The following is a 14,653-nucleotide window of genomic DNA, read 5'->3' as shown; positions in this document are numbered from 1 at the left end:
TTATAAAGTTGACATTTGTAGGTTAGGAATTCGTCAGCGTGTTGACCTTTAAGGAGCGTACAGACATAGAACAAAACTTCCTTTTGTGACATCGTCACGCAACAATTTTATTTTAGGCAGCCAAGTTCGGTATTCCGATAAATTGCCGTGTAACACAATGCTTTGTGGTTGTAACTATACTAACCTATAGCAGAACATTGTGCCGTTCCATTTTTCTATTTAACTAGTTCAGTGGTATCGAGGATATTGTTAAATAAATGTATTGGCGCGCTCTTCTTACGCATTCCCGTTCAAACTTGCCAAGAGTCGACGCAAGATCAGCCCGTATCATATCTTTGAAGTGACGCTAAAAAATCAACAAATCATGAGACGCCGTGATGTTACGATGTTGCGGAATTATGCTGTTATGATGTACCGTCCAGACATGTTAGGGGAACATGATACGGTCGTGTTACGGTACGATGTTTTGTTTTATGTGTGTACGCGGCTTTGCAGACGATTAGCACTATCAGGTCCTTAGACCATGAAAGGGGAAAGGGCTCTCTTTCCTCGTCTAAAATCGGGTGGGAGTAGGGATGGTCACCTAGGAAATATACAGGGTGGCCCATCGAAAGCAGTCCGGCCAAGGTTTATTGTTTGAAATGTGAAAATTGTAAGATATTCTCGGACTTGTTTACTACTGTTTTTAGGGCCATAATTATATATAAATTTTATCATTATAATTTCAACTCCTAAGCGGTATTTTTCGCGGAAAAGGAATATGTATAGTAATATATATTTTGAAAGGGTATTTAATTGTCTTTAAAACGGCATTTCCCTCATTCTTTACACTTCTTTCTCTCCTATAGATTTACTCTTGAAAAACGAGCTTGGAAGTATGCCACTTTTAGAGCTAGTCACATGTAAAAAAATGAGCTGCATGGAGGACGTAAACACACAAACATAGCCGCCGTCAGAAGAAACTGTAATAATCGCATTTACAAACAAACCACCCCAATTTTCGTACGGGTTGTTAAGGCACAAACTATTACGGTTGCCAGCGGTGATCTTATTGACAAAACACGTCACTTAATGGGTTTCAAAACCTAAAAAAAAGGGGTTTCCGGTTTAAAAAAAGGCCTAAAATATGGCCGCAATAGATGCGGTCTCTGGCCCATCGAGCAAGAGCTTGACCGGAACGGACAAAGACAAGACGGGAGTAATCGTCGAGAGCAAGGAGCACCAAGAGGAGAAAGATTCACTGTTTTCCTCTGAGAAATCTGAAGGTACTTTTTCTCACTTACTTGCCTTGTAATAATCAGTTAAATGTTTTTATCATAAAAGAGAAAATCGTTAAAATCCAAACGCCGGAATGCGAGGACGCGCCTCCGGAAGTAGAGTACGACAAGGAGGAACTGGAGCAACTGGTCGGTTACGTTAAAGATCTTACCATCTTGTACGACCTTCGTCCGGAAGATTGGACGGAAGAGTGCTACAATACGATAAGGTAAGTATTGCAACTCGCATTAAAGTTGTTGCACAACGTATCCACTATTGTTGGGCAACTGATTATATCATTTAACAGGTGTGCAGAAAATACAGTCGAGATATTCGATCAGTAAACATTTTTACTGCATTTCACATTTCAGTACTACTCTGGTTCGTTTGTAAATATTGGTTTTCTGACGTAGTGAAACCAATGGCAGATATGCGGTATTATATGGCGATTCTTCCTGAATTCTGCATCTGAGATGGACATTTATGCAGATATCGAGGTCAAAAGTACATTTTGTCATTTTCTACCTCATTTCACTTTCCAGTAACATTCTGGATGGTCTGGAAATTTAATTTTTGGCTGTACTTAGACCAACTGCAGACGGGAGATATAATTTCATAGCGATCGTCTATGTTTTTTGCATTTTAGATGGTTATTACTGACTATGTACTATGACTAATGTAATTATAGGTTTTAACTGCCTTTGTCCATTTTCTACCGCTTTTCATTCTATTCGAAAATTCATGTTTTTGTAGTTACAGAAACATGGTTTAAGCCCGGAGAGGATGAGCTTGTTGACCTCGATGATTACAGTACAGTTTATGTAAAAAGAAAAAAACATGCAGGTGGTGTGGGAATATTTATGAAAAAATCGCCGTCAGATCATGTTTATGCAAAACTTTGTGTTTTCTGAGCTGCCTATGTTAACCGTTCACATTAACAAGTATAATTTGAACATATCGCCAGTATACAGAGCTCCTACATATTCATTTGATGAGTTTATTAAGGCATTTGATACTCATAATAACATGACTTCATAGTGAATAATAACATATATGACTTCCTCCTATAGATACACTTGGACTAAGTATGGGTATTGTTGTGTCAATGAAGAAACTCTTGTGAAATATGTGGATTACTTCTATCCCTATATATTAATAATCAACCAGAAAATCTTTCTCTAATTGACCATAGTATTGGTGATCATAAAGTTCAAGTTCTCCAGCTTCTGGGGCCAAAAAGTTCATACAGCAAAGCTGTCATGTTATGAAGAACTTCATGTTAAGAAAACAGGAAAGAAATAAAATTAGCCAAGTTGAAAAATCTGCATACATGTTTATTAGCCAAAAAAAGTTCATTAATAGTGTTGATTTTTGAAGGTCAATCTCTTAAGACACTATTAAATATTTGGAACTTTTAATGGACTGCAGATACAAATTTAAAATAATTTTATTCATTGTAATGAAGTCAAATAATTGTGTTATAAACTTTACTAATGGTAATGGTTTACATAACTGCGAAACCAGACAGCAGAACCACTTATATAATATTTACCTTACTTCAATACATGTATGGGACATAAATCAATTTATCACAGAGGAATTAAATTATACAATGCCTTACCATTTTACATGAAAGAAATAAAGGACAATAATAAGTTTAAAAATAAATTAAAATCATTTATTATAAGTACCTTAGATATTACTAGATTTTATTTCTGGGTTAAATGATATAATTATTTTTCTTTTCCCACTTTCGAATGTACCAATCTTAATGTTTCTATAATTGGGGTAAATATTTGTTTTGTTTGCTAAATGTAAGGCAAATTTTATAGATTTGTAATCAGGGACAACTCTAATTCAGTACATATTACTATTGTTAATTGTCATCATGAAATACAAAATGTTTTAAATAGCCCCACAGAAAAAATCGCAAAGCCTTAAATCTGGGAAGCTATTAGATGTAGAAACTATATTACAAGGAATGTATTTTAATATTTTGGCAGATTGTGTGAAAATGAAAATCTATGTTGAAAATGAGTTCTTTTTAAAGCGTATAAGATATTCTATTATCCAAGTACATATGTGAAAATGTGTAAACATTTTGTAAAAAAAATATATGTATTTGTACATATCGCCCCCTTAATGCTAAAACTAGATAACTTTAAAGAATCTGTTTTGCAGAGAGATGATTTCAAGTTTGAGAACCAAAAAAAAAACAAATATTTCTAGAAAGTTAAATTTTATTCTAAGAAACTAGCCTTTTTGGAAGTTTTAAGCATCGCCATTAAAAAAGATTATACAAATTACTATTAACAAAAGTTTGAAACGAGATGTCTACTTTTAGCACAAATTTGCAATATATCTATTTATAGCATGAATTTTTTAATAAAAAACAAAAGTTATCGGGTTGAAATGTATAAACTAAATTAAATTATTCTAGTGTTTATTTTTGTTGAAGAAAGGTTATTAAAATTCTTCTTCAGTATCAGAAGAAGCTTCAACTCCTCTATTAGTTGAACGATCCTGACAAGGCAGTTTTTGATAAAACGACCGAAATTCTTCAGGAAGACCCAGAAGTTTAATCGTAAATAAAAAGTTAAGATCATTATATTTCTCTTTTTTTAAATCTAGCTGTCCCATATATAGTGGTTCCAGGACAATGGATGTAGTGCGTGTCTTCCTTTGGCAATTATAGTATCTAAATTCGTCAATAAAATCTTCTAATTTTTAGAAAAATTCATCCACGATATTTTTTTCCAACTCACAGGTTTTCTATTGCTGTCTTCTTTTCGAAAAATATAAGCCCGCTAAGAATACTTCTTCCAGTCAAAAATATCTTTGTGTCTGACGTTATGAATTATGTATGGTTTGTCCCCCTTTCTCCGAGCTCATCTCGTGATTGTTCTCCAGTGAGAAGGAATATTTACCTTGCCGACTCTTTTAAATTCGGTAGCTATGGCAGCATGCATTGAGTCGCATTCCATTTCGCTGTGTCCTTTTACCAAGAACTTCAAATCTATAGTTTGCAAGTGAGGAATTTCTTGAACTGCTTTCAAGCACATACTTGTTTAAGTTTTGACCTCCACATCTGTCGCTGTAGCAAACGATATGGTTAACTGCTTCTGGCAAATATTTAAAATAAGAATAGAGCCAACTAGCAATTTCGCAGCTGCCTCTTTTTCCTTCGATTTCGCTCCACATAAAACAATCACCTTGATGAGAAACGGTGTCATAGATTGTAAAATTGTAGGTTTTAAGTCTTTGCTTGTAAAATAGCCCATTATTAGTTTTGTCACTCGGAACCAAAAGAACTTGCTGCAAATCAAAGTTGCAGCAAACAACATTTCCATCAGACTCGGCTGCTTTTTCTTTTTCAGATTTTTTCTCCTCACGGGCTCTATTTTTCGCACTTATGTGTGCTTGATATTCATACTCTAAACTACTCTGATCACTTCCAGGGGTATTATAGGCCATGCATATTCTACACTGATCTTTTCGTGGACGAAAAAAGCCCAAATTGTAGTCATTGCAAAATACTTTTCTGTAAATAGCTGCAGTTCCAAATTCAATATTTCGCTTTTCACAATCCCAGTGGTCCATTTTTTCTTAATTTTTTCCGTGGTGCTATTAATAACGTCCCTTTGCTTTTCATAAGAATCCAACTTGTAGTAATTCTGAAATACTTTAAGCCTTTCTTCATAGGAAACCTTATTGCTGCACTTACGTCTACAAGTTGGTGGAGAAGGATCTTTTAAAGATGTTCCAGGTACAAATTTTCCTTTTGATGAAACATAGGCCTCTCCGTGCAGTCTTCTTTTTTTTGATACATTTCGGTTCCAATTGTTAATATTCTTTTTTCTTTTCCTAGGCTTGCTAGTTCTAGTTGGAAATTCCTCCATACCTTCTAATTCTTTTTGAGGTTCGGCAAAATCTACTTCTTCAATAATTGTCCTCGCAATTTTTTTTGGTTGCTTAAATGTTGCAGATTTCTTATACGTAGTTTTCTTTTTCCTAGGAGGAGCTTTCTTTGAAATTGTTTTTAAGTCCATGTCCGAATCGCTTGAAGAGCTTGATGGAATAAAATCAGAATGTTCCGGCGAAAAGGGCTCAACATCTGATTCAACGCAAAAACCACTTGGTCCAGGTTGCATAATAGCCATATGTACGCTTTCTGCGAAACCATTGTTACCATCTAGAAAAAATAACAGCCGTTTTAATTTAGGAACAGCTTTTACTGGGAAATTATAGATAACTCAAAATAGCCCAAAATCAAGTTATCTAGTTTTAGCATTGAGGGGGCGATATGTAATATTGTTAAATCATAGTTATTATCTTAAGACCCATTTAAATTAAATAATTACTTTTTTATTTGCATATAAGCATGACTCCTAGTATAACTTTTTTTTGTATATTCTTCTTGGGATCCACAAATGCTTTCTACAGTTAAAAAAAAATTTCTTTGACAGGTACTGGCTGACCACACTGACGGAGCCACTCCTAATAATTTTCTTTGATGGGGATGAGCTCGTGTGCGACACGTTCGCCCCAAGAAACCCCATCATTGACGCCACCTACTTCCTTAGGGAACCCGGTACTACACCGCACCCACGCATTAGAGTCTTAATACAACCAGAATAATCTTGCAGGAGTTGCTTTTACTGTGAAAAACTTCCACGACGCGGTGTTCTTTGGGACAGTCCACGGATCCATCGAAGGCACCCTGCTGAAAATCATCGAGAACGTCTACGGTCCTGCGCTGTTTCAATCCCAAAACTGGCCAGACAGTATCCTTGAGTTTTAGTTTTGTGTAAAAAAAAATATTATTGTTAGTACGGTCCTTAACGGGTTGTTTTAAAGGTGTTAAAAACGACTTTAATAACGCCTTGCACATGTTCCTAGCAAAACTGACAGATTTGCACTATAAAATGCACGGTCTCACCGTGCTCTATGTGCCAAGGATAATGGGACATATTCCTGTAGAGGTCGCTAGTACCGATAAGGAGTTTGTCAAGAGGATGGAGGGGGTCGTGGTTTATTGGACCAAACAGGTAAATCGTTCTGGAAGTTTTTTTTTGGAGGACATTTCCAAAAGTTTTGGGAAAAATTATTGAAACCCAATTATTGGAATATTTAAATGGCTTATTGTCTGAAAAACGATCTGGTTTCAGAAAACATCATAACTGTAAAACGGCGTTAGCTTATGTAACTGGTGATATCCTGAAAGGTCTACAGCTTAATAAATACATTGGCGTTATTAGATTTTACTTAGGCATTTGATATGGTAAACCATGAAATTTTGACATCTATTTTACACTATTTGGGTGTGAGAGATCCATTAAATTGATTTCTTCGTTTCTTACTAATAAAACACAACAGGTTTCTCTAGATGGTATGGTATCTGGCAGTGTTGATTCCAGGGGTACCTTAGGGTAGTATACTTGAGCGTTTGCTCTACATGTTATATACCTCTTAGTTCTTTAAACCATTAAAATATTGTAACCATCATATGTACGCAGACGATACTCCTTGTATTTTTCTTTTAAGCGCTCTCAACTTCTGGAAGCCAATGCTCAAATGCACTAAGCATCTGCTAAAAATTAAACCAATGAAATCGCTTGTATTAGTATTTTGTAGTGAAAGCATCAGGAATAATGTTCTTAAAAACCTTCTAGTAATTCTAATTTAATATCGATAAAAAACTCTGCTAAAAATGTAGGCTTGATTATGGAGAGTAAAATGAGGTATAAAGAGCATGTAAAGTCTAAACTTAAAATCAGTTATTTAGCATTAAGACTATTATATCCACATAGAAACTATCTAAATTAAGATATACAAAAAATGTTATGCCAAAGCTGAGTGCTTTCACCTATGAATTTCTGTGATAATATATATGGATTCTGTTTGGACTGTTCGGATATTCAAAGAATTCAAAAGTTACAGAATTCATGCTTGCGACTTTTATTTGGAGAGCAAATTTCCCATAAACTTAAAAGAGTAAATCGGCTTAATATGCAGAACAGAATAATTCTACACTGTTTTTTTTTTCAAACTTTTAAAATACAAAACTTCACCCTACTTCGCTACTAAAATTGTTTATAGAACAGATGTATACAATATTACCAATTTTTTTTCATATTAAAGATATATTCAAAATATGCTTATCATATAATGTGTCGACATGTATTAATAAATAATATAAAATTTCGGATTTCTCTGTTCAACCGAAAGTATATGAGGAGCGCCCAAGCAAAAGCAAACATATGATCAAATTTAAAAAAATGAGTTAAATATTGGATCGCTTAGTAATAGTAGCCACATGCACAAAACTTAAAAGTAACCTAATCAAAAGCAAATAAATCCGGACCATTTCATATGTTTAACATTGCTGGCCTGAGCAAAAACGAACAAATGCTCAAGTAGCGCCCGATCAAAAGCAAACATGTGTTACCAGCCAATCAGAATCCGGTAAAATTGATCAGGTGACGGAATTGATCAGGTGAAGAAAAGTGTCAGTGTTAAGTTTTTTGGCATGGAGGAGATTGACGAGGCTTCAGTGACAGTAAGGGAAGCAGCAAAAGGTAGCAGAAAGAAGCAAAAGAAAGAATCTAAGCGAGAACAGGCAAAAAAAGCGCGGATTTGTAGACCTCTGGGTTCCAAGGTTTTTGTGGTATGTACTCATAATTCAGCACGCTTTTCATGCAGTAAAGTTCGTCCTGGTGATGATGCCTTGTTAATTCGTGGAAAGTTGCAATCGTGTGGGAGTAAAGTTGCTCAAGATAACAAAGTTACGAATTGGATAAGTGTCTCAGATATTAAAAAGGAACATAGACATCAAGAAAATTGTCGAGTTAAACCACACCCGTTTAACGTTAAATATTGTGTGCCAACGCAGACAGGAAAAACTGTTACTGTGTGTACAAAATTATTTATGCATTTGACTTGTTTAAAAAATAATAGATTAAATAACCTTTGCAAATTAATGAAATCTGGAGAGTGCATTGCAGAAAGGAGAGGAGGTGATCGTGTTGGCCATAAATCATTTAAAAAAAGGAAAAAGTGCAAGAGTTCATAGGAAATTTAAAAGGTAGCGAATCACATTATAACAGAAAAAAGTCTGTACGAATTTATTTGCATAGTGAACTGACGCAAAATAAGCTGCGTGCAATCTATAACGCATCTATTGCTCCTGAATTTCAGGTGTCTAGGACAATGTTTTCAAATGAATTTTTTCACAATTTAACATTCATTTTAAATCGCCTGCTTGCGATGTTTGTACATACTGCACGAGGCTATCACTGCAAAAAAAATTGAAAAAGATGTTTCAAACAAAAATAACTTGCAGGTGGAGAAAAGAGTGCATAAAATGAGAGCAGTTGCATTCTCTTCTCTGCTACGTAAAGATGATAACGAGGATACGATAACGTATTGTTTTGATTTGCAACAAGTACAGCCCTTACCAAAGACACCGATCCAGCAAGCGTTTTATTCTCGTCAAATTAGTTTTTACTGTTTCTATGTTGTTGACCAATCCTCCAAAGAACCATTTATTCATACATGGACAGAAAATCAGGCTGGTAGGGGATCACTTGAAATATCTTCAGTCTTATTAGACTTTCTTGAAAAAAAATGGATTTGTGGTAAAAAAAAACGTTAGATTGTTTTGTGACGGATGCGCAGGACAGAACAAAAACAATATTGTGCTTCATGCTCTGATGGCCTGGTTGTCCAAAAATAGTGAAAGTTCTGTCCAGTATATAACTTTGTATTTTCCAGCAGGCCACAGTTTTTTGCCTGCCGACAGAGTGTTTGGAAGGATGGAACGAAAATTGAAGAAACTGACCACTATAGTTTCCAAGAAGGAGTATTTTGAAGTTTATGAAATGTTTGGAACTGTTCGTAGAGTTCGTACTCTCGGCGAGGACTGGGTTTTACAAGATACGAAGGCACTTTCCGCAATATATCGTAATTTAGACAATATTAGCAACTTAAAGCGAATAAAGATCCTCAAAGAAAAAAAAGGAAAACGTTTTTCTGTTTTAGTACATGGTCATATGTACCACAGATTTGATGAAGATACATCGCCTGCTACACTATTAAAAAGACGAGTGTCGCCTCAGAAAGCTTGCTATCATGTTATGAATCAGATTCGCAAACAACACGCAATAGCAGGCCCGAAATAGAAAGATGTGGATTCCCTTCTAACTCAACTTTATGGTAAAACATGAAGAGAATGTGAAAGTTTTTCTACTAGAAACTGGTATTCAAGTATCGGCAAGTTCAGAAGAAGATACCGCAGAATGTAACTGCTTAGACGATGATCTTGGTGTGCATTTTTGAAGATAAAGTTGTGTCTGCTTAATTTTTGTTTTATTATAAAGATTAATTTTAACTATAAGCTTTGGGAACCTCCGAAAACAATAAAATATAACTTAGCAAAATTAAATGGTTTAAACAAAAGCAAATATCTCATTCGATACTCTGAGTAAAAACAAACATATTATGTTAAACCCAATCAAAACCAAACAAATGGATAATAAAAATGTAAATAAAATCTTTTAAAAATAAAATATAATTTGAACTCTTTAGTTTTATTTTGTTGCTAAATGGTACAGAATAGGTTTTTTATTTGTTTGCATCTTTTAACATTCTACAATTCAAATAAAAACATTTTACGCTTTAACTCAGTTTCTTATTTCAGGCATTTGTTTGCTTTTGCTTGCGCGCTCCTCATTTAAGAAACGAATTAGGGACTTACTACTTTGTAGTCAGTGACCTGGTATCGTGGTGTTGATAGACACTTATTGCGTCTAAATTTGTAAATTTTCCATTAAATTATATGTAATTGTTTATGTTAATTCCGATATTTCTTTCTTATTCCCCTCCCCCTCCCCAAGTCTTAAATTCCTATCATTTTATCCTAATTAGTTTAAGTAAGGGCCAATATTATAAAACTATTTTGACAGATAACTTAAAGTTAACTTGTGGAATAATGTCACATGTCATAGCACTTCAAAATGTAGAAGTTAACTTACAAAAAAACGTAAAAAATCCTGGTTTTTGACATATATTCTGTCAATAATATTAAATATAACTTAACACTGAGAAAGCCTCTATTCTTCGACATTCGGTGGTGGTAAAAAAGCAAAGAAATTATATCCTCGAGACTACCAGACTGTCAAGCTTTTGATATTTCATATAAAATGCCGCCATTTTTCATAGTTCTTTAGCTTGTAGAGGCTTTCTTTCTAGAAGTATATCTATGGTTTACATGTCTTTATTTATTTTGGTATCGCAATAATGTTGGCAAACGACATATGCAATATTTTTGAAGATCTATTATCCGACGCTCTAAATATTGTTGAAAGGCTTCGGCGGCCAAGAATATTTAGAAATCGGATAGATCATTTAATTTTGTCGAATAAAACAGAAATTAACTTGAAAACCGATTTCGATTAACGAAAGACGGAGAAGAATAAATGGGATGTTAAATATAAAACTGACATTTTATTGCTAAGGGTAACTTGACGGTTAAAGTTAAAGTTTACTTTTGAAAAATGTTTATAATACCAGCCCTAAGTTGAGTACTACAGGTAGGCTGTTAACTACCTAATTTTTCGTGCGCCCCTGCTATAATAATAGTTGTAATTTTTTGTATTGTTAATATAGTGTGGGCTTCAGAAGCTCTCTTGTAACATAGAGGAAGCTGATAATCCGGCATTTTAACCTATCTTATAGATTTTTTTATACTTAAACCAATTATATCAATGCAAACGTTATATTATTATTATTAATATTATATTGTATAATAATTAAAACCTGTGAGCGTCATTTAAATAATTGTATAATTTTTAATACGTTAAATAAATTCAAAATAGTCCAAAATAATCAAAATAAATCATAAAGATAGAATAAACACCTTGTAAAACAACTGGACGCTTGGGCGACTCCAAAGTAGAGATGGTGACGTGTAGACCTGAAATAATAAAAGTAACCTGAGCACACTTATTCCCGTAAAATTAATTAATAATAAAAATATTAAGCAAAACTCATTAATATGAAAAATATGAATTAATATGTTTTAAACTTGCTCAGTGATTTTACTTTTACGATAACCATTTAATTCATGTTCACCAACATTTAACCACTTAACTTAAATATCCCAAAATTCATTATTCACCAATTTATTATTTTTACCCGATTGTTAAATGTCCCAGTAACGACAACGTACTGATATTGAATGATATACAATCGTTCAATATGCCAAAACGTGAGCACTACATTACTCACAAACCGTAGCCCAAATGCTACCAAAAACATTATCATAAAACATGAGATTGAGACAGCAATCTCCGATCTAGACCACCTGACGATAACACATTTTGTACTGAGGGGTGCAATGGACACCAAAACGCGAGGGTCCTCTCCAAATACAAAGCCTTGTTAAATACAACGAGCTGTGCAATGGTCCCAGACCAGCTCAGTATCTTAACAAGACATAATAAACAATCGTCACAACAACACAAGCAAGACAAACAACAATCGGTCATTAAAATATTTCATTAATCACATTTTTAATTAAAAAGGCAAAATATCGGTGTAATCAATAAGATAGAAATAAGCATACTCTGTGATAACACTCACCCTTTCTTGTAGTAAAACACTACACCAAACCAACACAGCTTATTTCACGTCGCAACACCCTTTATTGTTTTTATTAAATAACTTCACTCTTTAGTGACCAAAACTCAAATGAATTTTATAAACCAAATATTTATCTCACTCTTTTATCGAAACCCATAAAAATAATTCCCGAGGGGAAACGCTAAGTGTAAACCGTATTTGGTTACTTACGGTACCGCTGAGCTAGCTTTAGTTTTGTAAATATCCTGGACCTCTTTTCGGTCAGACCGATAAATTTCATCTTAATGACTAAGAAACATATTTCAATTCTTTAGAAAATAAACAGGGTCTTACAATTGGGGATAATTTATAGGTTAGAGTAGGGCTGCAGGACCAAGAGCAAAACCCCACTGAAGACATGCATCGTCCCATTGACGAATATAATTTTTGGAGGAAAAGATGTAAGTGAAACGATGATGGTACAGATTTAATACATAACTTATTTGTTACTTTTAGATGAGAACTTGCTGGGGTTAAACTATCAGCTAGAAAATCGGAACATAAAGCACTTATGTAACCTGCTCTCGGCAGTTCAGTCGTCTTATGTAAAACAGTTTCGCGTGTTAGCTGAGGAAATTGTACATAACGTCGAGGAAGCCAAGTCGAATATTGAGTATTTGAATGCATTACAGGAACCGTGCAAGGTATATATGTATTACATACAGGGTGTTTCACGAAGCGTGATCCCGGATATATGTCGAGAACTGTCAATCTGGCATCATTGGAGGTTTTTTTTTTGTCATTATAAAAGTGGCCAAGAGCAAATGCCAGTAATAATTTTTGAGTTCGAAATTTGGACACTAGGGAGCTAAAGGTAGTTTAAAGGTCAATAATTTAATTCCAATTTTCTCATGAGGTACTTCTTTTATAACATAATTAGAAACTTTGGAATATGGTCCAATATCATTTTGGTCAAATCTTCATAAATTAGGGGAAGGTATTAGATTTTGTTCAATCTGGGCGTGTTTCAAAGTGAAATGCAAGTAATTTTAAAAATTGTATCCAATAGCACGTGAAAATTTTTAGTAAAATTGGTACAAGGGGTCATTTGAATTATAAACTATTACTTTGATTTTTCCACAGACATTTAAATTGCAAGATATAATTTTAATAGAAATTAAATTTACTAGAAAAACCTGAAAACCGAAGTCGGCTATCTTTCTTACTTTTTGGGTTATTACCGAAATATGAATTTTTTATTTTTGTCACTTGACCTTAATAATTATTGGGTGTCTGTTGTTTATTTGGCATAAACTCATGATAGTTTTAATCTATCATTCATTACAAATTATGTAAAAATAACATAAGTGAATAGAATAAAAAGATAATTTAATTTAAAAATCATAATCCTAAAAAAATTAAAGCATGTTTAAAGGCCAACGTGTTATAACCAAAGAACAAGCACAAACACTTTAGAAATGTTTAAAGTGTCCACCATTTTGTGAAATATAGTTCTCAATTTTTTCCCCACAAACGGTAACAGCTGTTTCAATGTCGAGTAAAGAAAATATATTATTTATTATTTTAATGTTAATTCTAAAATTAAATGAGAATCCTTACGTACTTTTAAATATTTTATTTTCGTCTATTGCTGTGAAAACGATATGAGTGGTAGAATGAACCCCACTTTATCCGCGAAAATAATGACGGAAAATTAACTATTTTTGAACGTTATTTTATGCTATAAAAAGGGTTTTTATTGATTCTTATGAATATATATATTAAGTACAAAGATTTTACCATAAATACCAAAAATTACAACATTTTTAAGCATTAATAATACCCTTAAACAGTGCCCTAAATTATCGATGGCCGTGATTCGAGAACAGTTGGCACCCGTCAATTCCCCGTGGGCTATCACGCCGTTCCTCTCTTCCTATGTGCGCAACAAGAATGGAAATACATGACGGTGTGTCATAGTAGCGGAACGTCCGAACTGGTCTGTTATATTTTGTATTTTTAGAAAAAGGTTTTTTTTTCAATTTCAGTTTGCGTAGATAATAACTGATCTATTTTGGACCCAAGAGAGATAAAGGTATTTAATATAATATCTTACGTCTTCCAAAAATCGGAAAATAATTTTTTTTTCTAATCGTCCAGGCTCTTTGGAGGATTTTCTTTAAATGTCTTTGATCTAGTTTATTATGTTTTCGGGGAATTTTTTCCGTTTTTCAAGCTTCTGATGTAATATTTATGCCTTCCAGGAATTTAATTTTTTTCCAGACTTTTGACGTCATTTTTAGGTGTATACATTTTACGTCAGATATTAGAAAAAAATCTATTTTTACAAGCTTTAAAATTTTTTTTTTTAATATACCAGAATTATAAATATTTTTTCCCATTTTCCAGGCGTAATTTTTACGTTTCCAGAAATTAGGAAAAAAAATGTATTTCTTCCATCCTCTTGGAAGAAATTCCTTAATGCCTATCTAACGTCGTTTTTGTTTTCCAAAAACTGGAATTGTTTTTCTCGTTTTGCAGTTTTGTTTTTTTATAGATATTTAATTTTTTTTCATTTTATAGACATTTTTTTTATTTTGCCGTTATTTTTTATGGTTTCCAGAAGTTGGAAAAAAGATTCGTTATTAATCTAATTTTTACGTCTTATTTTTACATAATTTGTATTAGTCTGATGCCCAGATAAACTGCCAAGGGAGGTGCTAAAGAAACCAAAAGAAAGATTATTAATTAATAATTCTTAACCTTTAATTAAATA

At 33.5% G+C, this 14,653-nt stretch overlaps 1 protein-coding gene across 2 annotated transcripts in view; it reads left to right on the top strand.

Annotated features, from left to right (window-relative positions):
* Positions 1-1,054: 1,054 nt before the first annotated feature.
* The window catches only part of LOC126736004 (dynein axonemal heavy chain 2), an 86,686-nt gene continuing 73,087 nt past the window's right edge, over positions 1,055-14,653 (top strand). Inside the window, exons 1-7 of one of the 2 annotated variants that reach the window (XM_050440184.1) lie at positions 1,055-1,265; positions 1,324-1,486; positions 5,724-5,848; positions 5,904-6,041; positions 6,115-6,305; positions 12,251-12,338; positions 12,394-12,581. In XM_050440184.1, coding sequence (XP_050296141.1) covers positions 1,127-1,265; positions 1,324-1,486; positions 5,724-5,848; positions 5,904-6,041; positions 6,115-6,305; positions 12,251-12,338; positions 12,394-12,581 — 1,032 coding nt within the window. In that variant the 5' untranslated portion in view covers positions 1,055-1,126. The remainder of the gene's footprint in view (positions 1,266-1,323; positions 1,487-5,723; positions 5,849-5,903; positions 6,042-6,114; positions 6,306-12,250; positions 12,339-12,393; positions 12,582-14,653) is intronic. The other variant, XM_050440183.1, reaches the window with a different exon arrangement.

This window comes from Anthonomus grandis, chromosome 5 (genome assembly GCF_022605725.1).
Source record: "Anthonomus grandis grandis chromosome 5, icAntGran1.3, whole genome shotgun sequence".
NCBI classification, from domain to species: Eukaryota; Metazoa; Arthropoda; class Insecta; order Coleoptera; family Curculionidae; genus Anthonomus; species Anthonomus grandis.
The sequence above is the reverse complement of the archived record's forward strand: the minus strand, read 5'-3'. Positions and strand labels throughout refer to the sequence as shown.